Raw genomic sequence first — 27,024 nt, 5'->3', positions numbered from 1 at the left:
TTGTTTTTTCCTGTATGGAGTCGAGCATCCTCAGGATATGCTTGGGAGCTGAGCGCAATACTCCTAGGATGGACGAATCTAGGCTTTGTAAAGGATAAGAGGCTGTTGTTTGTTCCTCCAAATATCCCAAATATCAATATATAATAACATATGTTATCTGTCCTGACGTCTTTTTAGCACATTTCTTATTTTCGTGAAGAGCCAAAAGCGCAATGGTGAATAGAACGGATGTGGGCTGACAAAAAGAATTTTGGCGATCTAATGTTAGAGAATCAGAAGCCACGTGTCATTATGTCTATACTTTTTTACCTTAAATTTCTGACTGAAAGCCTGAAACAATTCTGGCACTCAAAATCGGGATCTTGTTTTGAGTTTTTTCGCTCTCAGCTGTTTGACGAACAAACTTATTGTATAATTATACCTATTTTTGAGATTAATTCTCGTTCTTAATTGACTAAAATCGCTTGTAAGCGGTATCAAAAGTGATTTATAATAGATATCGTTAACAATTCCTCGTCTCTTTGGTTTCCGAACACATATCAATGTAATGAAATTCCTAGATTCAATGTAAGTAATTGGTGATAGAAAAATTATTTCGTTGTATTTTTGATCACACCTCGTATATACAATAATATTAGTATCTATATAGTAGAAATATAATTATTAAAATATATATCTAAATAAAAACAGTGTTATATGAGTGCCACTCTATATATTTTGAATAACCCGAAACTAGAGGAGTTAAGTCTGGCCACAGTGTATTTTAAATACCATCATCCTCAAGTAGTCGCCTGGTGGTGAGACACGTTTTGGTAGGTCTTATTCTTCAATGAGACATCATTTCCTCACTCAGTACATAGCAGACGGTTGGATTTTCACGTGAAAATAATGTAACGTCCACCTTATTCACCTGATTTGGGCATTTGTGATTTCTTTATTTTGTAAATGAAAATCTTATAATCGAATTTGAAAAATAATTATCTCAATTTTTGCAAGCCCATTCTCATAGTAATAATGAGGATATACCAAGTAGTTTACAAATAAATGTAATGCTAATCTTAAACACTTTTCCTGGGAAATCAATGAGCTTTCCAGTCTTCACAGTATAGGGGGTGTCTCAAAACTAATGACGGTTCCCAATATTCACTTAGTTTATTGAATGATCATACAGAAAGAACGCCTTTATATTTGAAGTATAAGCTCATCGTTTTCCATGGTTTAAACCCAACGTTCAGCAAATTCTTTGAGAACTTAGATGCAAAAATTATCGTAATTCATATTTAACATCTCCTTTGGAATCAAATATTCCGCGTATAGTTCGCTGTATGTGGTTTAGAATGGTCTTGTTGTGGGAGAACCCGCTTTAGGAGATATTTCTTCGATAAAACCTGAAACATTCATATCAGCTGTCCACTATTTACCTCGCCGTTGATAGCTCGACTCTATGGAATGATTTCGAAGTAGACTAAATCTTCATAATTCCACCAGACTCCTAACAAGGATTACCGCTTGAATCGATCCCCCTTTGCGACAAATTCTGGTAATTATTCTTTGTCTAACCAGATTTTCCATGTTCGGGTTGCTTACATAAATCTATATTTCATCGAAAGTAAAAATGCTTTCAACAAAATGTTCATCTTTCGGCAAGGTGATGTTGTATGGTACTTTTAGAAAGTCCAAGACAGCTCGATAATTGCAAAACATGCTTTAATATTGCACGCAACTGGACAACATGAGCGCGAATGATTCTCAAACGTCAAATTTCCTTGATGAAATCGATTAAACCAACGCTGTGCCGTTCGCTTATTAATTGTAACATCCCCTATAATCTTCTTGTTCCCTGTTACGAGGAGGTCGCTGAAGGACATCCCCGTTGAAGCCTTCCAGGCAGCTTGTACCGTTTTCTCGATAGCAAACGTGTATTGACGCCAGAGAGTTGTATTTCCCATTCCAATCAATACATTTTTAATCCAAGTCTTGGCGCATCATTTTTCGAACATGCCCTGTAATAAACGAAGCAATTTTGAGGGCATTCCAAAAGATGTGTGGTGATTACTTTGAATATAAATAAAATTGTTTTCCTAAAGACTCGTAGTTTTTTTATATCTCAAAATATATAGCTTAACCCTCGTATATGTGAATGCATCTAATATCTAATGAAGCTTCGTTTCGGAATTTCTAGAATCTCCGATTCCAAACTGAAAGTGGAAAAATATAGAAATAAACTAATTTGCTCATATTTCAAAGTTTTTTTGTGGGATACTTAAAGGCTCATTTTGAAGTAAAACTTATTTTAAGAGGGTGTGTACATTAAATTAGAAGAAATAAAGCCGGTTACACAAGCAACGGTTTTTACAGAACGGCAAAATTATCCTTGTCGTCGTACTTTGCTTTCGTATTGATTTGGTATTAACTTTTCAGCACATGGAACATGGAATATATTAATTTTCTTCACATATTTTTCATAATCCATTGTTATTTTATCAAGGCTTAGTAGTCAGTTATGTTTTATTATCACTCCATTTGAAAAGGTCAATAAAATATCATTGTCGATTCTAAAACGTCCTCTACCTCTATCTTTTATATTTTTATTAAAAATCATATTAAACAAATTTTCTTCATTCAATTCCGTGTAAATCCGTGTTTCTTTGAAGAATAGAACAGATTCCTGTATGGTTATATTTTAAAAATAAAAGATTGGATTTTTATATGCTCCTTTTTATTTAAATCTGTTCTACCTACTCGTTTGCTATTAAGTATTTTCGTTTCCTTTCTCATTTTATTTTTTTTTCAGTTCTACAGCTGCCGGTTTGGAGCATAGCGGTAATCAAAAACCCAACTGGTTACCACATTATCAACATCATCACCAGCAACTTGGAGCACAGTTGAGGGCTGCGCAGCCAACCCGGATTAACGTATATAATTCGCAGTTCGTATCTCTAATATACAGAAATCGGTATAAGTTATGTAACGCTCTCGAAAAATCGGGCAGGTATCCATGCGGGAAGTCTCGTGAGTCCGTACTGTTTTGAGTATCACTTGTCTGGTCAAATTTACCTACAAATGCTCGAAGATTTACGTGGGCAAACGGACAACGATCTAACGCTCGCGAATATCCGTCATTTCATGAAGGATGGAGCTTCGTAGCACTATGCGTTGTGTGCGGGAGTGCCCTAATGTTCATTTGGATAGGCATTTGAGGATTCGTTGAGTGGCCCGCACGGTGATGTGATTTCTCCTGCCTCTCGGTTGAGAAACGTTGCCTTAGATGCATTGAACAAGATGGGCATCAAATTGAAAACTTGCAGTAACCCTTTTTCGAATCCCTTTTAATAAATTCATTTTAACGCTGCATTTTTTTATCAAATTTCATTTTTTACAGTTATTATTATTAATTTAGAGTACATCGGGATAGTTTTTTTTATTTATTTAATTATTTCTAAGATCTTCAACATTTTCACCTTTTTCTTTACTTTTAATTTAATTTCGTTACAAAGCTGGTGGATTTTTTCACCCTATCTGAGTACTAATTACCTGAGGTCTAATACCACTTCCTGGGGGGACGTTGAGGTTACAAACTTTGATTTTAATTCAAAAATTTGCTAAATTTTTGACTCCCTTTTAGATAAATTAATGAGCAATGTCAAATGTAACTTTATACATATTTTTTTAAAATCAGTCTGGATTTGGAAACTCTAAAAGACCAAAAATAACAGTTAGACTAACGTTATGAGAATGTCTCCTGACCAGACCGAAAGTAAACTTGCTGGCTAGACTCTGTTGTTCTCCATCCGCAGTCGTAATGGTGAAGGTAGGTAAATGAAGATGGGATAGAGATCCCTTCCAATTGGTCTCTGGTATGTGGAGGTTTAAGAACGAACCTCTGCGACGGCCCGGACTCTGTTCCGGTGTAATAACGAGGCTGTGGCGCGAACGCTGCGCTGAATCTCCAGAAGACATTTTCAATCATAACTCTTTTTCTAGTTAGAAGAGTAAAATTTATCAAAGAGACGATTTTAACGGAGATTGAAATATTTGGAATATAAACAATGACTCAAGTATTGTAGATAAAATTTCTACAAAACAAAAAAAATCCACGATCTTAGCTCACACTACGTGCGAAATTTAGATTAACTAATTATACCATCTGGAAGGTCAGAAATTGGTCATGAAAAGTCAGTTGGTCGTATTAATTGGTAAGCTTTAGGATATTTTTCATTGAGTATTGAAGTTTATCAAGGTCAGCACTCCACTCGCGAAAAAAAATTCCACTTATGCGTGTAGGTGCTCACTTTCCTGAAACAATCAATCGGCCCAAAAAATCGCGTTACGAGAGAAACAACTTATTTAATTTTTTAAATAAAAATTTAAATTGTCCAAATATTCATATAAGCAGATCAATAATTAGCGAATAATTATTGACTGCGCATAGATGGAACTTTTTTATTTTTTTCTCGGACGAGGTTGAATTACCTTGAAGAGCTTTAGCCCTCAATAAAAAATTTGACCAACTGACCTTTTTTGGCCAATTTCTGAACTTTCAGAAGGTATAATTGGTCAAACTAATTTGCGCACATGAGATGTTAAGATCGAGGAGCTAACAAAAATATATAATAAATGGTTTTCTATTAAGCATCATACTAAAAATATTTAAACAAAATTTAAAAAAGAGCAATAATTAACAAATAAAACTGTTGGCCAAATTTGACCCGAACTGAGAAAAAAAAAACATTTTTACGCATTTGAAAAAACAAATCTTTATTATCACCTTCAAAATAAGATTATTTCGAACCAAAACAAATATGTTAGAGCTCAATTTAATTTCCTATACACTTCTTTCAAGCATTGGGTAGAATGGTCTTCAATACCTTAGGTAAATTACCTTTCATGCCGTCAATGGACTCATGTCGCGTCTCTCGAAGTGAATTTTTAAGTTTCAAAAAGACAAAAAAGTCATAAGGAACAAAATTTGGTGGAAAACGGTGGCTGTGCCATGACTCAGTCGTAATCATGTTGGAATGTGACAACGTGTTATCGTGGTGAAAAATTTATGAATGTTTGCACACAAATCCAGTTGTTTCGAACGAATTTCTTAACATAGGTGCCCCAAAACGATCTCCTACTTTTACGTGGTTTTCCAGATTCCTCACACATGTTTGGAGCGCAATTCGCTAGGCAGTTTCGACGTCATAAAATATCAGGTAAACTACTTTTTCCATAGTTAGACAACAAAGTTTTCGCATCGTGACGAAAACATACTAATTAAAATATGGCGCTCAAACTTTTCACGAGGATCGAAAAAAGTTGTACCAGCCTAAGGAAAAAATATTACCTATTAGATTTATGCACGCCGTTTAAATTCTCCAGCCCGAGTCAACTTTGATCAGATCATGTACATTGAAATAATTATAAAATTAAGTTCTTGATAAGCAGGCCAGAAATCCCCAAATAAACCTTGGAGTTATAGTGACCAAGAAAGTAGGAATATTTTTAGAACCCCCTATATAGTTTGATCTAGTTAAACTTTAAGATTGTACACTGGTTGACTTAAACCAGGGATTCTCAAACCATTTTAGGCAAGAGGCCCCTTTTCCTATCTGAACTGATATCTCAGACTCCCTTAATTACAATTAATTAAAAAATTCTATCTCTATTTTGATTTTTATTGATACAAAATACTTACCAATTTTGAGTGAACTTAACATTCTTTAGTCATCAAAATTGATCAAAATAAATACAATAAAATTATTAATTGTATTAATAATTATTAATACAAGTTACGTAAGAAAACTTCAGTAGGAATTATTTTTTGAAAAAACATCTGGTGACTTTCTACCAATCTAGCTAAATTCGGTTCAATATTGGTGAGTTGCAACCTTAAATCGCCACGTTCGTTGATTTTCAAACTGTACCTTTGTTTTGTCAAAATGTTTGTAACCACACTGAAGCCTTTTTCGAACTCGTGTTAGTTAATTGTTTAGACGTCGTCGACCCCCAAAAACAGTTTTCGTTTATGTCGACCCCTTGGAAACAGATATCGACTCCAAGGGGTCAATATCAACCACTTTGGGAATCTCTGACTTACTATCAGGTTTATTGTGGGTACGTACACTAAAAAAATAATTAGTCTACTGCTCTGAAATAATAGCTTTGTTTGTGGGTCTGATTCCGAATCAGTTTAGGAACCAATCGCATGCTTTCAAAATCGTCATTCACGATTAGGTGAGTACTGAATTTTTAATACAGTTCCGTGTTCGTGGGTCATATCGATTCAGTTGATTATTGCTTACGTTAACGGTAAATCAACATCCTGAATAGGTTCGTAATTAATTCTAAATTGGTTACTAATTGATTCCGAATCGTTCCGAGGTTCATCCTCGAACGAAGCTAAGATAAAAGGAGAAAGGAACTAATTCCCTATATTCTTGACACTAAAAAGGGAATAAAGGGTTCTAGAGAAGAAGAAGCAGGAAATATATTTGGATTTTCTATTTCGCAATTTTTTGAGGGATATTTTCGAAATTTCTCAGCTTCTGTTTGATTTTATTTTCGTATTTTATTTACATTTTGATATTCGAGTTGTAAGTGATTCATTGATTGATATAATTATGCTAATTATCAATGACAAATCGTATTTTCTCAGTTAGTTTTTTCTGTTACCTTACGGAAGATTCTCACGTAAGCTTGTTCTTAAAGGATTAAAATGAAAAAAGTAAAGAGAAAAGAGATTAAAGGATCATATAAAATCAATGCGTTCATAGAAAAAATACAGTTTACGAAACGTTAGAAAATGACAAATTTTTCTATAAATAAACGACCTCAAGAGATACATGAAAATTATTTTTAAAATTTTTTGTCCACCACTAGAAAGCGTATTTGAAAATATAAAAATAAATTAGCAAATTTAGATAATGCCACCTATCGGAAATAATAAGATTATTATGAGATCGGTTTAAATTATTGCAGGTAGGTCAATGTAAGAACTTTTCATCCAGAATGAATTTTTAATTTCCAGTTGGGCGAATCAGCCTAATAGACGTTTGAAGAAAAATACGAAACAATGCCGTCTAGAATTAACGTTGTTGATTAAATTGCTTAGAAATATAATTTTTTATCTGGACAAAAGCTAAGTAGAATCAAATTTACAGGAATAGTTTTTATGTTTCTCGTGACAACTTTTTTCATAACTTTTTTAGTAAACTGACTTAATTGGTCAAACGAAATTACGCACATGCGATGTTAAGATCGCCAACAAAAACATATATGATTTTCTATTAACCTTGATACCAAAGATATTTAAACAAAATTTAAAAACATTTTTACATATTTGAAAAAACAAATCTTTATTATCGCCTTTCGAACCAAAACAAATATGTTAAAGCTCAATCTAATTTCCCACACACTTTTTTCAAGCCTTGAGTAGAATGATCTTCAATACCTTAGGTAAATTACCTTTTATGGTGTCTATGGACTCTCGTCTCACGAAGCCGATGGCCGTTCTTAGTTGCCCACCCGGTATAATAAATGCTGAGTTTGTATTTAGTGTTTCATTTCAAGTAATTATGTCTTATTGAAACATTAAACACTTTCTATTATTAATATTTTTGTGTGAGAGACCCACTGCACAAATTTATGCCAAAAATTTGGTTCTTTAGTACATATTACATAAATTTTTTTGAATAATTTATTAAACTGTTTTTCTCAGTTTCTCACATCGAGTTGTTCTTAAAGACTTGATAAAAAAAAGCACAAAGAGAAAAATGATTGATGGAGGAAATGGATTTATATAAATTGAAAACGTTAAAGGATGTTTTTTCTAAGGATATCAATATATAGTCCGGTCAATTTGACCAAAAAGTAAGAGTGAAGCTATATAAATTCCCATCAAGCTGTAAATCTGTAGAATTGTTCAAAATATAATCAAAAATAAAATTTGGAAGTTCCCCATCATTCCCGTGTATGAAAAAAATTTTATTCAAGGTCAAAGGTAAAGAAAATGGGTAAGTTTTATAATAAAAATACCTTAGACGAAATTTGTAGATCATAAAATTATCAACAAAAAAAACGTATCAATAATTTTTCCTACGAGCCACCATTTCCTGGATATAACGATTCAAAATTTATATAGGATTTTACGATGGGCCCAGTCTAGGTCCAGACTTGGGCCAAGTATGTACAACTCTGGCTCTAGCTTGGAAGCCGTTATTGGCCCAGACTTGGTAGGACTCTGGGATGATAACAATGCCCTCCTCTTGGTTTGCAAGCTTGGACCAGGCCTGGTTGCCTAGATAAACTTAAGATTAGTCTACATTCCTGAGCCAGCTGGTTGCTTGTAAAAATAGATTTTTAATATATTGTTGATAAAATTTTAGTTTTATAATAAATTTTCTTTGATGCATTCTACTAATTGATGTACATAAAAATATTAGTTAAATAATTAAACATATAAAGAAATGATTCTATTTTTTATTGTACTTTATGCATAAAACAATTTTATTCATAAAAAATTATTACTTTTAATTTTAACATATCTATTATGGATAAGATATAAGAACAAAATTTTATATATTTATTCAGAGTTCGGCCAAGTTTGGCTCACTATAGAATGGCAGGGGCTAAGTTAGCCAGACTTCAACCAGGCTTGGGCCATTATTGGTTTGCCAAGGCCGGGTTTCCCAGCCTTGGTCGAAGCTAAGCGCCGTCGTTCAAGACTGGGGGCTCCTACATGGGAAGTTGTAATCGTCATAATACGCCACGTACTGGAGTTATATTATAACTGTGGTCAATATGTAGATTTATACTGCTCGAACTACAACTATTTTCTCCTTAAAATCGGGAAAAGATCAACATCAAAAAGTTTATCTACTTTTGCAAAGTGTGAAAATCATGTAATATTTTTACACGCAATAACAGGTTGTGACACGACATCTGTGCTCAAATTTTTAAAAACAAATTCGCTTTCTTCTTTCTATTTAAGGAGCTCCTAAAAAAATTACCTGTTTAGATAAGTTTCGATATGCATGTTTCGTTAAAAATACTAAAGTAAAAAACAAGTTCAATTGGCTCGTTTTCCTCTAACCTCAGACTGGTGCTGTAAGTTGGTCAATAATACATTAGAATCTGTTCAAACTTTACTCTTATCTACGCCGGAAAAGCTGCTGAACACATTTTTTCCAAACTGCAAAAAGTGATGCAGTACTGAATGTGGTTGCAAAAAAGTCGGACTATTTGGTACTCTGGCAGGTAATTTTTTTTTTAATTTAAATCGCTTTTATCTTTTCAATTTCCGCTAATTTCCATTATTTTGCAATAGTTTCAAATTAAACATGATCGCAACAAATCCGTGGAATAAGCCTACCACGTTAAAAAGCGCGTACAATATCTGATAGGTGGTGATTACAACTTTTTGAATAATTATATCTCAGAAACAGTAGCTTGTAGGAAAAAAAGTATTAATACGTTTTTTGTAGATAATTTTATGATCTACAATTTTTGTGCAATGAATTTATATGATAAAACTCACAGTTTTGCTGATAACAGAGAAAAACTCATTTTTTGGACCTTTGACCTTGAATAAAATTTTTTCCACGCACAGGAATGATGAGGAACTTTCAAATTTTATTTTTAATTATATTTAAGCAATTTTATTGATTTTCAGCTTGGTGTTGATTTATGTAGCTTCGAATATCTAAATTGACCGGACTAATATCTTAACGAACAAAAAGTTACACTTTTAATGCTTGGAAATACATAAGAATAAGTTAAGTAGGATATTAGGATAAGGAAGATCGTCATTTTTTTGTATAAATATAACAACGATTACCTGTGTGTGATGTCCGAACAATTTTGAAGTAAACATAATCAACGTTTCGGTGACAATTCACTATATATTCTTCAGCACAACATACGATATAATATGTTAACTAATATCATCTGATTTCGACTGCAGTTAACCCTATATAAACATCGGAGTATACCGTATGTATATACAATCAAATTTTATTACACTATTTAATACTAGGAATTCAAATACTATCTTGATTGCTATAAAGAGTGTGGATAACATCTACATTCTACAACTCTAATTAGGCGAAAATTAATAAACAAACCTTTATTGAATAAACAACGCTTTTCGACACACAAATATCGTAAATTATGCGTATATTGTTCTATGTTATAAATTACTTAATAAATATGCTGAAAGCAATGGAAAAATATCTTAACCAATACCAATATTTTTTAATTGATCGTCAAATAATTTTATTTATTGCTCTTTGGCTGATATAATATTTAATAGGCGGAGAGCTGGTGACACTGAAACTCCCGTCATAGCGGAATCAAAAAATTTTTATTTAAATTAAATAGAGTGTAAGAAAAAAAGATAATTATCTAGATTAGGTTACACCCCTCCAATTTCGTTAAAATTTTAGTATGTTATAGAGAAAATTATGCTGAAAAAAATTGATATATATATATATATATATATATATATATATATATGTGTGTGTGTGTGTGTGTGTGTGTGTGTGTGTGTGTGTGTGTGTGTGTGTGTGTGTGTGTGTGTGTGTGTGTGTGTGTGTGTGTGTGTGTGTGTGTGTGTGTGTGTGTGTGTCCACGTAAGTTGGCGGCATATGGGAAACTTATTTATTATTAATTTTAAGAAAAAAAGTTATTCTTTATAAAAAATTCTGCATGGTCCAAAACCTAATATTCAATCATCAGATGCTAAATTTTATCAGTTGCATACGAGGTTTGTCAAAAAATGTGATTTTTGCTCTAGAGTAAAGTACCTTTCTTTTTGACAATATCGAAAAGAAAGGATGTTTAGAATAAAAAATAGCTTTCAAATATTCAACATTGTTTGTTTACATTAAAAAAATATTTTTTTCTACATTTTCTCTGCGATTACGTTGGAAATTTAAGTTAGCACATTAATGCATTGCATTTATTAATTATAAATTTGATTGAACAATTCTAAATAAACTTTTAAAAACAATTTTTATCAAAGTGTTTATACCGTGGCACTTTTTGAAATACGATTGTTGTAACGTTTTTTCGAATGTTCCATATTTAGACAGTTCACAAAGCCTACTTTAATTATCAGTTTTAAAAAATGCCAGTGCATCCTAGATTAATTAGGCATTAATGTGCAAACTTAAATTTCCAACGTAATCGCATAGAAAATGTAGAAAAAAATATTTTTTTAATGTAAATAAACAATGTTGAATATTTGAAAGCTATTTTTAATTCTGAACATCTTTTCTTTTTCTAACAATTTTCGATATTGTCAAAAAGAAAGGTATTTTACTCTAGAGCAAAAATCACATTTTTTGATAAACCTCGTATGCGACTGAAAAAATTTAATATATGATGATTGAATTTTAGGTTTTGGACCATGCAGAACTTTTTATAAAGAATAACTTTTTTTCGTAAAATTAATAATAAATAAGTTTCCTATATGTCGCCAACTTACATGGACAAACTGTATATATATATATATATATATATATATATATATATATATATATATATATATATATATATTTATTTTTTTTATTGTTTTTAAAAGAAAATTTTGACGTTTCGATTTTTCTTTACCAAAATATGATATTGACACTGACAATTCGCTTATTTATATTGATCTATAGATCACCTTCATCATGAATATCAAAATAAGGATAAGATCAATTTAGAACTTTGTTCCAATAAGAAAAATTAATTTTTCCTTGGTTTCCAAATCTCAAATATATTAAATTTATTATAAATTACAAAATAGAGCTATAATTTTACTTAAATTATTTAGATCTTTTTTATCATTCATAGCTTTTTCGTCCTTATGAATGTGAACCATTTCTAAAAATTCTATTTTAAATGTATTAGATTCCATTCCAAGAATTTTTTAATCTTAATAATTAAATTTATGTTTGTTTTATATTTCATGGTTCGTTAAAGCAGTTCTATTTTTTTTATCGTATTGATGACCTCTTAGTCCATTTTCTAAATAAATAAATAAAAAAAACTAACCTTACTTTACAATAATTACTAAATTTTCATTTTATCTTTTGATTTTTCATGAAAATAATGCATTCGCATACAGAAACATTCTACACCCAGATGGATCTTGATGAGATCAAAACAAAATTATCCACGGTTCGATATCTATTAGCCTTCCTGAGATAATGGCCACTTCCGGTATAACGGGAAGTAAATGTTTCCGCTTAAAATGATCAATCGATTTTCACCAAATAATCTATGTATAGAGTTTCATGATGATCGTTGTGGGGTGGCTTATCATATTTATGCCTTAGGTCCATCATTTTGTCGAGCTCTTTCGGGCTTCCATGCCTTCATAGGTTCTGATTATACAACAGCTATTGTTAGCAAAGCAAAAATCATACCATTCACCATTTTAATACAGAATGAATAATACCAAAATATGTTTGAACAATGACGGATCCGGAAGACATTAATGACCAAGAGAAATCAACAAATAAAATCTATATATAAAGAAAAAACTTTTACAAGCACCAGTGACAAAGAAGAATTTTACAAAGGTCTTATGAATTTCAATTTTAGCAATGCTGGAAAACTCTGTCACAAAAAGTTTTACGCGCCATACTTATAAATACAATGTGGCAAAAGATTTTTATTTTATTTGAACCAACTGAATGTGGATGGCAACTGAATCAAGAAAATAAATTGGAACCATTGTGGTATAAAGGCACAGCAGCACTTTCAAAAGTTGAAGAAATTAACTGAAGAAGAAAGTGAAGAATCAGAAAATGAAAACCGTTGTGATATAGATGGAATTTATTACGATGATTATCAATAAATATACAAAGTTTGAGAATAAACTCCTGTCAATTATTTTAATATTATTTTATTGTTTCAATTGTTTCTTCTATTATTCCTTGAATCATATTAGTCCTCAAATTCTTTTGAATCTAAGCAGAGAAAAAGACATTTTATTCCACAAAAAGCATTTACTCCAAAATAAATTTATTTTGGAGTAGATGCTAATATAGTTTAAGCACTTCAAGATGCTATGCAGGATTTTTCCAGCATCTTTTAAGCGCCCATATTTTTTAAAAATTACATAAAAATAAATAAAATAAAAAAAAGTTTTCGACATGTTGGAGATATTTCAGCCTTCATCACACACTTCAAATAGGTATGCCAGACCTTTCCGATAAAAAAGTGGTTTGCGTGAATTTTTTCTAAAAGCCAATAAAATTTACTGTCGAATACTATGTTCTATTTATTTAAATAAAAATTTTTTGTTTCCACTTTGACGGGACTTTCAATGTAACTGGCTCCTGGACTATAAATTTGATTGTTTTGCACGATGGTTTACAATTATACCGACAATTATTAATTGAAGTAATTGCAACTTTTAATCAATTTTGTTTATTAATGTAGCACGTAAACTTTGATAGCATGGTATAATAATAAAAAAGAAAACATCGAACGAATAATTAAATTCTCTACAATACGAGTGGAATATAGAAAGTTCCAATGATATATCGTCGTATGTACTACTTATAGTCCAAGAGCTAGAGCTACATAAAACAGCATCGATCGGTATTTCTGGCCGCAAATGAAAATGACAGCCCGTTTTCCACGTCGAGAAATATGCAGAAAAAACTGATAAGGTACACGCGTTCAAGTTTTTTCATACTATTATAGGAACCTCAACTTAGCGCCGAAAGCGACTTAAAGTTTATACCGAAAAACCGACAAGGTACACACTTAAAACTCTTTTCATATTTTTTTGGGGACCTTAACCAAGAGCGGTGCAGTAATGCCAGAAATGGGACTGTTTGGACAACCCTTGCCAGAAACGATTGAAAGTATGAAATTCATGAGAAAAAAAATGAGGAGAATATTCAAGTTTTTTTTTTCATGATGCCATTCGATAAATATTTATTTTTTCTATCCCAAATAAAAAAAATCGCCTTGATACGATGAAAGGTCGCTCAGTATTTTTCATATTTGTTCAGCAACCCGATTTCAAGCCGCGTTCTCAGTTTCTGGCGCTTCTATCAGCGAGATAACGCGCGTACGTTCGCACATCCAGAGCGTCTATATAATATTTTATTTCTAGTTTCTATTTTTTTTATACTAAAGTAAAAAACGTATTTATTTGAACGTATAAAGAGTTATCTCGCTGAGAGTTTTGCGGCCGGCGGCACGATGCACCAGAAACTGAGAACGCGGCTTCAAATCGGGCGCGCAGTACAAAAATGAAAATACTCAGCGAGTTTTCATTGTATCAAAGAGATTTTTTTTATTTAGGATAGTAAAAATAGATATTTATCGAATGGCGTCTTGAGAAAAAGCTTTCCAATACTTCTTATCTACAGCGACATAATTCGAATTGTTTCGAAGGTTTTCTGACCTGCTACACGAACTCAAGCGTCTTGTACCAAATAGATGCTGTTTTATGTAGCTAGCTCTCCGTCTTTTGACTATATAGACCAGGGTAGAATTCTTCAAAAATCATAATTAACAACAAAATGATAGGGTGAAAACAATTGTGAAAGGAGAATATAATAAAAATGAGCGGAAAAATGATTTTCGGGCGATCGGAGTTCAGGAAGGGGAAGGGGGAGTTTTTAAGGGTAAAAAAAGTCCTATGGAATAAAAATCAAACAGCAAAGTTATTGGTAATGAAAAGATCTATAATTTTTATATGCACATTTTTTCACATAACCGCTAAATTTATGTAAAAAATTTTAAAAACCAAATTTTTGGTTATATCGAAATATCGAAAAAGCACCCTAATTCTCAATCGAAAATTCTCCCGTTAAAACGTTTTTTGTTCGTTGAAATCTTTTCTTGTGTGAAAAATATTACCATCAGTTTGGTAAATTTTCTCAGAAAACCCAAAAAATATCGAAAAATGAAACTCGCATTCGAAAATTTTGTTTAATCATTAGATACAATATTTAGATATTTTTAAAAATTTTACACACTTAGGTTTATTAATGTAATATGGAATCCCACGCTTTTCGTGCAGTTATTCCGAAAATAACAAGCGACCATTAGCTTCAAAGGGCTTCGTGAGCGAACAGCGTTTGTTGGATTTTGCCCGTCTTGAAAGACCCATTAGTTCACTCATTTTAGGTAGATTTAGGTAGGAATTTCGGAAAATCGAGATACCCAGCTATAAAGTCGTTTAAACTTCATTCATTTGACATCCTAAAACTCCTCTCATATAATTCGATGTGAGCAACTTTAAAAATCGAAGGTCAGAAGTCAAAAAAATCGAATTTTTGCAAATAACTCGTTTCCTATGGGTTTTACCCTATTTGTATTTATTATAAATAGTGTAAAGCATTGAATTCTCTATAACTTTGGTTTAAAAAAATTTTTCATACGGTGAATCGTTTCTGAGATAGAGGAAATCGTCATTGCAACTTGGTCAGTCTGTTTTTCGCCGTGTAGTTCCGCCATTTTCTCATGAACATGACATTTGGTAGTAGACTGTTGCTCCAAGTAGCGAGGGGTAAGATCGAGTGCAGCTGCTGCCTCATTGCCGCACTAAACCTGCTCTTGCATCACGGTTGCGATGATGTTATCATATGTCAAAATCTCGGCGCTATCGGCGTCTGCAGCCATCCATTCAATCACGTCTGCTTCGACTGCATTCTTACAAACTGGAATGTTCTGTAATAGTGTCATTTTTTGTAGACTGTTCTTCAAATCCGAAGATGTCTATAGTTTATTTCAAGATTTTCTCAATGCTCCAATTGTAACATATTGCCAAGAAACATCCTTTACGTTTGTTTCTTTAATTTTTTGTATCAAAGGGATGATATCGTCTTCAATTGGAGATTTGAAAAACCGTTTTCGGTACTTCAACTTCAGCGTCTGCAAAACTTGGTCTATTGTCTGTAATAGAGGTGTCACATTTGGTGGTAAAAAGGCTGCATTTATCTCGCCGCAAGTAAGTTCTTCAACTGTATAACAGACGGCACAATTTGATTATGAAACCATTTTTTAAATAATTACCATCCATCCAACACCTTTTCTGGTTTTTATAATACGCTGGAAGTGACTTCATAATATGTTTGAAGGCTCAAGGCTTAGCAGCTTTGCCTATCATCATGAGATCATGGTGATCATGAGTTCATATTATAACTCTATACACGTTAAATTGCACTCTTTTTGATTATTTTAATTATTTCGGTTAAACCGAACAATCAACTGTGTTTGGTCCCAATTAGTTCGGATTAGGCGGACTCAACTATACATTATTTTGAAATTTAATCAATGGATTATGGGGTGAGCAAAAATTTTTGATCGATATTATATGTGTCCCAGTCTTTACAGACTTTGTAAAATACGATACTACTCAAATAAAAAAAAATTAAAAGTTGTAAAACGATCATACCTGTTCATGTTGTGCTTTAACCACAGTGGATTTCAAAAATTCGTAATATGGTAAAAGCGAACCATAACTACTCGGTCTATTGGCTAATAAGTGGACACTTTCCACAGTTCTTCGTGGAATTCCGGTAGTCGTCGTAATTCGTATATTGTATGACATTACTTGGTTTTCCAAAATTTTAAAACTCACAAGATTTTTGTTCAATTCACTTTTATAACAATTACGGGACTAGTTCTAAATTTACTGTCTACTAAAATTACCAGAAATATTGTCGCAGATTTCGCAATTTCAATATTTTCAAACATTATCACCAACACATCACTCGATACACGAAAATAATTTATGATAATTTATTTAATGTGAATGTAATTCAGGTTTTTAGTTGACATTTTTCTTGTTCAATGATTAATTTCAAAATAAATAATCGACAAACGATAACTTTTGTTATTGACCACTAGTACATTCTTATCACAAATAGTCTGTAGTCATTGGATTTTTTCGTTAAATATATAAACTCGATTACAGGTCTGCACTAGCCCAAAAATGTTCATTTACGAAAGGCGAATAACTTTGTAAATTTAATAAATAATAGTGTAACGTTTTTAGTTTTTATTCACACGCTTTCTATTCGTGGGGGGAATTAATAAACACTGTTTCTTACATTTTAAATTTATTTACACACTATACAATACACTTAACTAATTTATTTATCAATATCATTTAAAAAATTTCTGCGATTACTTCTACTAATTCGTTCTTTGGTTGAACTGAAATTTTACAGGTGACGTCGCGGTCGAAAATCGCGGTCATTTCTTGCACAAGTCAGAAGGGGCAGCAATATCTGCCATTTAGCTCGTTCATTGAATTAGTGGTAAATTAAACATTGCAAGTTTAAAACATTTTTTGTGGTTTGGTTTTTTGAGTTAAAATTAAAAGGAATACTCAAAAATGTAAGTAGTTATTAAATAATCCAATGTTTCGTCAATTGATGATTAATTTTTTATTTTTAGGCTCTCGTATTATTCACAAATAACATCATCCCAGACCTCCCAAAAAGATGGAACCTTTTTAAAATAGCAACAATTATACCAACAGAGGCTCAAGCAAAAATTTGGGCCATTAATAATAATCTTGTGCAAGTCAATAGATGGTGCAGCAAGCACAACCAGTTTGCTAAATGGTATGATGATGCCACTTCAGATGTTTCGAAAAAATCAAGGTCATATCGTTCAACCATAAAGATTCAACGGCAGAAGACACATGGTTCGAACGATTGCACACTAAAGTCCGTCAAAGAATAATCACCTATTTTTTTCACGAGGATTTTCATTTGAACAGACGATAAAAGAGGCCTCAATTGTATGGCCAGTTTAGACCGAGCATATGAAGATGAATTTTACGAATGTAAAATCGGACGAAGAAAATACAATAAAGGACGCATGGTCGAGGGTCATTGGATATTAGGAGTGATCAAGCGTGGCGGCGATGGCTACCGATTGGAAATATATTCTGATAACTCTAGAAGTGCCGAAACATTGATGGAGCTGATAGATCACTTTGTTGGCCCTGAAACAGGGGTCTACACCCTGTTCTGAACCCAGCTTGAGGAACATGAGAAGAAGAATATCGAGGGAGGGGTGATCAGAAGTAACTTGAACCTGCATCTTTGTGAATTTCTCTATATACGGCGAATCCGGCGAAAAAATGTGGATCCATTCGATGTAATCACTGTAGATATAAAATTTTTGTATCCTGGAAAGAATTATCGACCTCCAAAGGAAGAGGATGAAGAAAGTGACTAAATTTTTGTGGAATAAAATTGCTTTTCATTTATTTCTATTGTTTTTATTGCTCTTTCGGGATCGGGAAATACGTTGTTGCTATCGATTCGGTCAGGTTAGGTTAGGTTAGGTCCGCTGCGTTTACTATCGTATTCCTATTTTTCTTTACTTTTTCGTGGCACAAATAGGTCTTTTTTTACCCAATTCTTAACTCATTTTTCCGCGAATGCGCACGATACCAGGTATATTTTCTTAATCCTTGGTCGATTGTGACCATTCCTTATCCCGTTTATGCCGTTCTTTTCACTACAATTTATTTAAAACTTAACTAATTGCGTTCACACAAATCATTTATATACCTAAATAAAAGTCTGCAAAGTTCTAGAAAAGGAACAAAAGATATAAATAAATAGATTTTTCTAAAAATTATTGGCGAGTTTGTTTGTAATCATAATTATTTGTTACTTATATACATATAAGGTGGAACAGCCGTATAGAATAAAGTGACATGTAGCACAGGCCAATAACAACTTTCTTATTTTAAATGCAACCCCCTTTATATTAGGAATTTTCTAAATTCTGGATATAATCCTTATACAATGCCGTATCTTTCTATTCCTTGCGACGTGTTTTAACAGCTGTAGGTCTGTCCATTATCTGATATTCCGCAGTCAGGACATTTTCCTTCTTTCGATCTCACTACGGCCTTTGATCTTGCCCTCAATTAACAGTTGCAGAAATTGATATTTTGTATTTCGAATTACGAGATCTATCTCAAATCTGACATCTGACAATCATGAAGTTTGACAGGTTTAATGGTGAACGTACTCAGAACGTGTTATTATACAAGTGGTTCAACTTGGTCAAAAAAATGGAATTAAATCAGGAATATTTTCATGCGATAATTTATTACGACTTTTGACGTGGATTAAACCCCAGCAAAGTTATTTCTGTCTCTGGCCCTTCTTATTAGCGTCTTACAGTCTAAACCGGTTCACTCGCGAATATTCTTCAGCCATGAAGCCTGTCGACCACGTTTTCCCTTGATTTTCTGTATCTGTATGTCTGTATTTGTCATTTCTACTCAACATATCAGCTGAACTAATAGCAAGAGTGATTCGTCTTTTCAAGTTATTTAAGTTGACTTGTTTAGTTTTCTATACAATACTTTTGACATATCCCCATAAAAATAAATCTAATGGCGGTAGATCAGGAAAAATTTGGTTCAGGCACTACCAGACATTGATTGCTGAAACCATATTATATTCGCAGGAACTTGTGGGTTTGCTAGAGCAGGATATGAGTTTATCAAAGTTGGAGCAGTTTCAACTATTAATCTTTATTCAAATTGCCATCAATGAAAAAGGGACCCACGATTTGGTTTTCAACTATTTCTGCCCAAGCATAAATTTTTTCAGTATATTGCACATGCTCTTACCCAGTGAATATTTTTATTAGACCAAAAGCGGCAATTTTGACGATCAACATTACCCGTGAAGGGGATATCGAAATCATCTTCCAAGAAGTCCTCAGTTGGTATCATTCTTGAAGGATGCATCTTATTTCTTTTTAATAATCAAAACATATCAGTGGCTCACGTTGAGTAGTGGAGCTGCTCTTTTATCAGGATTATGTGGGTTTTCTTGGAATTCAAGCATAATAAATCCAATGTCGTAGCATAATTTACTGAATACATCATCTGCCTTACATGCTTCTCTACTTTATCAATTGTTCATCGAGATATTTTTTTTCAATTCATATCAGTAACAAATAATTCTGGAATGGTTTTTGTTTACTGTCTCAATATCAAGATTAATTCGTTAATCTATGTAACAAAAAATTAATAGTATCATTTTATTTGTTTGCTGGTACGAACCATTTTATAGAGATAAGACAAATTGATTTGTAGCATTTGGAATAGTTTTAATATTAATTTATCCTAATATGGTGTCATCCTTGATAACCTCAAGCAAATGGTGATAATAGACAGAAAAATAAGCACCAATTTTGTCTTTAAACGCCATCTATTTTTACATGAAGAAACAAAAAATACATTGGAAGAAAAAAATAACAAAAGATTATGTTTTTAAACACACACTACTTATAATATTATTGGTTATAAATACATAAAATAATTGAGTTTTTATAGAAAAATATTGTTAGAGAAGAAATGGGTTTTAAATTATTTGCATTAAAATTTTATTCGATATATTCGTATGCATTCAACTTTCTATCGACTTAACATATAAATAAAAATTGATGAGTCTCAGTCTTAGTCCTAGTAGTAGCACAAAATGATTAATCGAAGTGCTCTTGCCTTACCACTGTTTGTTTTATTTTTTTGCATACATTTCCGTCTATCCTGAGATCACATTTCAATACACCTCCTTTCATATTCTTTTTAAATTAACGTCTTAATATTCCTTCAAGTCTCTCACTCTACACATTCAATAAAGTGCTCGACATCATCTATGAAGACAGGTCCTATAATTTTTAACATTTAGGTCCGTTCCAAGGTTAAAACACAACTGATCAGCATAGGATATCGACCAAGATTATGTTGGACAGCATCTGCCGTGGTAGTATCGGTAAAACAGGCTCAGGTCAAAGATTTTTCTTCTATGCTCTAAGCTGTCCAAGTCCAAGTCGAATTACTCTCTGTCTTGAGTCGAACATCCTGAGGCAGAGTTCCAAATGTAACTTTGGTGGAATATATAGCTCTTTAGTTTTAAAGAGGGCTCCAAGGTTTTGTGTGACTATGCTTCCAAACTCAATACCCGGTGCTAGTGATATTTTATGTCCGGATCAGACCTAATCCTGAGCTGCAGTGCCAGCCTGCTTTGTAAAAGCAGCAGTCTGAGTAATTGCTGCGTTGATTGGTTCCATTCCACTCCGGAATATCTTCAAGATTAATATTGATGGTAGTAATTTGTTGTGCCTACGGATTTGGTTGCTAGCCGAGTTTATTAGGGCGACCATTAGCTCATGCCATTGACAAGCCTTCCCCTTTTCGTTTATTTAGATTTGGAGGCCTTGAAGCTAAACTCAGTCTGATTGTCTTTTCTTAAATTTGAATGGATGTGGCATTCTTAGTTTATATGCAAATTTATAAACAACAGATTGCAGTCTCGATTGGTCCGATAGTCTCAACTTATGTCTACCAATGTTCTGTTTGGTTTTCCAGTCACTGAGGATGTGTCTTTATAAGGTTCATGATGGTATGTCCAGTTCGTTTCATCTACTCTTATCTTCTAATCACATCTAATCTTATCACATCTTCTATAGTTTTTATCATATTTTTTTTATTCTATATCAATATAGTACACCCATTCAAGCTTAAAATCGACCGAAACCTCGAAGACCTCCATCGATCTTCTTGAAAATTTGGAATTAAGTTCAACTTATCCTCCTCTTCAAACCTGACTTGGTCGCAAAGTATGCTTTTTAATTTTAAGGGGTGAAAATCACCCCTTACTCCAATAAATTGAAAACTAATGAATTAAAGCGGTAATGGTCTATAGTTATGTTCAAATATAATAAATTTTGATTGTTTTGTATTTAATATTTTGATATTTTACAGCTTACCTACGCTTATAAACAACCCCTTATACAAAGATTATTGAAAAAATGTTGTAAAAAACATGAATTTTTTTTTTATTTTGGATCCTAATAGGATATTTTTTTTTCTTCAAGTATAAGAAATTTGACCTTCAATATTTTTAAAAATTCAAACACCAAAAACCACCTCTCAGAATGGAAAAAATTGCAAATTACTAAATGGAAGCAGTTGTAGGGCTCATTATGTTCAAACATGTGAAATGATTGTTTTTTTACAATGTAGTTAAGTAAAAAAAAACGTTTTTTTTAATCTAAAAAAATTTCACATTAAACAACTTTTTTCAAAATATACGTGTCCAAACCATTCAAACTTTTGGAACGTGTTGTTAGGGCTTAAACAAAGATACTTTTACATGGGCTACGATTAATTTTAATTTTGCCGCACATGGTGTCAAATTTACACATTTTTTTTTTTCAACTTCGAGTTACTTAATTTATTTTGGTCTGAAAAATTACTTTAAAAATGTTAATCACAATTTTTTATAAAAAATTGATCGTTTTTCCGTTATTTGAGCTCAAACCTCTGCATAAATTTACGAAAAAGAGAAAATTGGCTTTCAGTGACTCATAATGTTTTTTCATAAGCTTCAATTTTGATAAGAATAATTTTTTCCAGAAAATGCATAATTTTCGAGTTTTTCGTGAAAAAATATTGAAAAACGTGTTTTTTTTAATTTTCAATTGCGAATAACTCAGAAACTATTGAGTTAAATAAAAAACTTCATTTCACATTTTGTTATTTGTATCATTTTTGAGCTTCTGTCAAAATTTCAAACTAATCCATGAAGGTATTTAAAATTGCGAGGTGATTTGCTTGGTTCACTGTACTAATAGAGGTTTTTAAAATGTGAATATGTTAACATGACGTAAAAACAGGTACAAAAAAATTCGCCTTGTTGTATAAATCGTTTCTCACTTGTTTACACCGCAGCCACACTGCAAAATGCATTAAATTAATTTCCAAATACTTAAATTAGTCTTTAACTAAGCAGGGGTGGACTCTAAAAATGCAAATTTGAATCGTTATTTTTTTATTTTTATGAGACATTTCACCTAGTCGGGGACATAGTATATAACAAATAAAAACTCGTACGAATCATTTAAAGTAATCGATACAATCTGTATATATAAAATCGTATTTTAAATTAGTCATGAATTAGTCATCAATATGAATAGAAAATTCAATGCGGAAATTTTCCATTTAATATGAGGAATCGTTGAAGGTGGAATATAATGAAAAAATGATTTATTATTGTTTTCAAATCAATAATAACCTACCTCTTTTTTAAGGTTAACTCCATCATTGAAACTGCTCGATCTTAATCTGCCTTTGAGCTCCTTCCACTTCGTAGGCACTCGCCTATACGATACACTATGCACAAGGTTTATAGGATTACTTTTATGTGACATTTTTCTAGTTCAAATCCCATATCAAAAACCTTCACTAATACAATCAGTACAATAAGTTTCGACGGAAAAACCTTGAAATACTGATAAGACAATAAAAAAAGGTATTCCAAGTACTTAATTTGATTGAGATAACTCGTTTTTTTAATTTCAACAGTTCAATATTTTCTGTTTGAATAACTATAAACAGATATTGGTTAGGTTAGGTTATATGGGTTTAGTCTCCGCTTTCGTTAATGTTGTAAATAATAAATATAAACAACAAATATTTCAAGAAGTTCTACGACATAAATTGTTGAAAACTATATTTAACGAAACTTTTTGTTAAATTCCTATCACCGATTTTCGAATATAAAGGGTGAACCAACCATAATGCGCGATGTTAATTGAGGGGGCCGATTCCAAATTTTGTACTACAAATTTGATTAAAAATGAGAGAGATGTCGCTATTGGTATATTTTCTAACGCTGAATAAAAATAAAATATCACACAATCCCAAAGGCATCAATTTCCAATGGATTTTATGTATACAGGATGTTAGAAAAAAGGTGATCATGTCTCTATGATAGAAATCTGTAATGGAGTTTACTCCAACCCGCCGCCATATTGATTCGGGAGACAAATATTGTGTTATTTCTATTAAAATTATGGTGATTTTGATGTTTTTTGGCCAAAGAAATCATGTTCAATCAAAAAAAAGGACTCGAAACAATCAATCTTCTATACAACATGAAACAATATAGAGGTCACTTTGGGATGACGTCACAACCAGCAGCCCTATTGACTCGAGGACCAAATATTGTGTTATTTATATTGAAATTATGGTTATTTTGGTGTTTTTTTGGCCAAAGAAATTATGTTCAATCGAAAAAAAGGCTCGAAACAATCAATTCTCTATACAAAATGAAATAATATAGAGGTCACTTTGGGATAACCAGCCGTCATATTGATTCTGAGGACAAATATTGTGTTATTTACATTAAAATTATGGTTATTTTGGTGTTTTTTGGACAAAGAAATTATGTTCAATTAAAATAAAGGGCTTGAAACAATCAAACAATATAGCTGACGTCTCAAATCACTTACTATTCGTATGAAATTGAATTACAAGGTTGCCAGTGGTTGCGACAAAGCGAGGAAAATGTGTGAATTTTTCTCTTCAATCTTCTCCAACTTGAAAATGGATAGCGTGACGAAAAACTTTTACTAAGCAATTAATTTCCAGTTTTCTACCTGTTAGATACGGATTCACCTTTTTTTGAAGCACCCTGTTAGTTTCATAATATAAAATCTCCATTATTAGGTTAATTCCTAAGTCAATTGGGAGAAAATGTACCGGGCGTCCCAATAAGAATGGTTCTCGGCCATATCTCTGGAACCGTTTATAGTACAGCCTCGGAAAAAAAAATTTATAACAAAAGTGACCTCGAGAAAAACCTAGAAATTATTTACAGAGTTGTAGGTTCACCGCCAGAGGGTGTAATTAAATACCAAAAATTATAAAATGAATAATTTACAAATTTTTCCTAATTTAGATGCATTTAAACTATGATTATCGTATTCTTATCGTATAAGAAATTCAGCGTATATTTGATTTTACAAGTTTTAGTCTATCTCTTCAAATAAGAGGTGGGGGGAACTTTATTATGAAAAAACGCCTGTAAGTCCAGTTCTACTTAACCTATCTATGCAAACTTAGTTTTTTTGAAGAGAGTTCCTTTCTACCAATGTAAGAGTTATATTTTCGAAACAACCTAATGAGTAACGTATACGCTAGAGGGCCCCAATATTTTTAAATCTAGCTATCCTTGAAAAATTTTGAATAGAAACATGCAGTTTTAATTAAGGAATATAGAAGTAGACTAAATAAGCAACAGAAAAGCGAAAACCGCATGTCGATATCTTTTTCGTATTACGAGATATCCTAAGAAATGTGTAAATTTTAAGCATTTTCCTTTAAACATAAATTACTCCGGATTGACTGAACAGATTTTATCATTTTTTCACTCCTCAAAATTGTCTTTCCTTGTTCTATTAATAATAGTTCTAATTATAATATTCAATATTACTTATGCTGTCACCGGGAAGCTGCGTTATGGAAGTTAAAATGGAAATATATAAAAACAAGTAGTGGGCCATGAAAAAAACAAAATCTTGTGTCAAATTAATAAACCTAGTAATTTGTTCATTCACGTGTCATTGCGATTTGTTCGCATTATATTCGATATAAAATTTACTTAAAAGTTCTAAGATGATTCTTACAAACGAAGAAGCATTTGATATGATAGGCATTTACTTTGAATGTATGAGAAATGCAACTCTTGTGGCTAGGGTATATGCCATACAATATCCCCAAAGACGTCATCCCGGTAGCAGAGTTTTTCGTCGACTCATACACCGTTTAAGAACGACTGGAAATGTAAATCTTCCTGTATTTAGAAGACGCGGCAGAGGTTGTTCAGAGGAAAACACAATAAATGTTTTGGCATATGTGCAATTTAATCCGCATTTAAGTATTAGAGCAATAAATAGAGACTTGGGAATAAGCAGAGCCACCGTTCAACGTATTTTGACAAGACACAGGTAAATTATGATGTAAAAAGATATGTTTCTCAAACATAATATACCCGCATAATATTATTTGTGGGCATGTTTATTTGTTAACATAATAATTTATTTATGATTCCGGAAAGATATTCAATAGGACATTAGATTTCTAGATTTCATCCATATCCTATAGTACTGCATCAACAATTGGTTGATCGTGATTACGACAGAAGGTTGGATTATTGCAACTGGTTACTACATATGGTATATGATAACCCTCAATTACTGTCACGTATTTTGTGGTCAGACGAAGCTACATTTAGTAGTTATGGTACGGTTAACCGGCATAATATGCACTATTGGTCACAGAATAATCCACGCTGGATGGAAGAAGTTCAGTATCAGGAGCGATGATCGGTGAATGGTATTGTAGAAGGTCAGATAATTGGACCTTTTATTTTTGACAACGCAATTAACGGGGAACGCTACCTAAATTTTATAAGGGATAAATTACCACTTCTTCTAGAAGATATATTACTAGCAACTCGCAGGTTTATGTTGTTTCAGCACGATGGGTGTCCGGCGCATTTCTCCAGACAAGTAAGAGAATTTTTAGATAATGCTTACCCTGATAGGTGGATAGGACGTGGAGGCCTATTTTTTTAGCCAGCCAGGTCACCAGACTTAACCGTCTTAGATTTCTATCTCTTGGGCCGCATTAAAGACCTTGTTTGTGTAATTAGAACCACTATTAGAGATAACATGATCGAGAGAATACGAAACGCCATTTAGGTCGTCACTAGCGAGGTACCTTAAGTTATATTTCCATTTTAACTTCCATAACGCAGTTTACCGGTGACAGCATAAGTAATATTGACATAATAATTGGAACTATTATTAATAGAACAAGGAAAGACAATTTTGAGGAGTCAAAAAATGTTAAAATCCGTTCAGTCAAACCGTAGTAATTTATGTTTAAAGGAAAATGCTTAAAATTTACATATTTCTGAAGATATCGCGTAATACGAAAAAGATATCGGCATGCGGTTTTCGCTAATCTGTTGCTAATTTGGTCTACTTTTATATTCCTCAATTAAAACTGCATGTTTCATTTAACATTTTTCAAGGATAATTAGATTTAAAAAATAAATAAATAGCGCCCTCTAGCGTATACATTACTCATTAGGTTGTTTCGAAATTATAACTCTCACATTGGTAGAAAGGAGCTCTCTTCAAAAAGACTAAGTTTGCATAGATAGGTTAATTAGAACTGGACTT

At 32.3% G+C, this 27,024-nt stretch overlaps 1 protein-coding gene across 7 annotated transcripts in view; it reads right to left on the bottom strand.

The window, feature by feature from the left end:
* LOC130895845 (kinase D-interacting substrate of 220 kDa B) overlaps positions 1-27,024 on the bottom strand; it is an 87,469-nt gene that overhangs the window by 45,457 nt on the left and 14,988 nt on the right. For 3 of the 7 annotated variants that reach the window (XM_057803398.1, XM_057803401.1, XM_057803404.1), the window contains exon 2: positions 3,727-3,980. The exons of 1 other annotated variant lie outside the window; for it this stretch is intronic. In XM_057803398.1, coding sequence (XP_057659381.1) covers positions 3,727-3,960 — 234 coding nt within the window. In that variant the 5' untranslated portion in view covers positions 3,961-3,980. Of the gene's footprint in view, positions 1-3,726; positions 3,981-9,823; positions 10,259-16,396; positions 16,892-23,070; positions 23,283-27,024 lie in introns of those variants that run through there. 3 more of the 7 variants (XM_057803400.1, XM_057803399.1, XM_057803402.1) reach the window with 3 other exon arrangements.

Source organism: Diorhabda carinulata, chromosome 6, assembly GCF_026250575.1.
Source record: "Diorhabda carinulata isolate Delta chromosome 6, icDioCari1.1, whole genome shotgun sequence".
Lineage (NCBI taxonomy): Eukaryota > Metazoa > Arthropoda > Insecta > Coleoptera > Chrysomelidae > Diorhabda > Diorhabda carinulata.
This window is presented reverse-complemented; position numbering and strand designations above follow the sequence as displayed.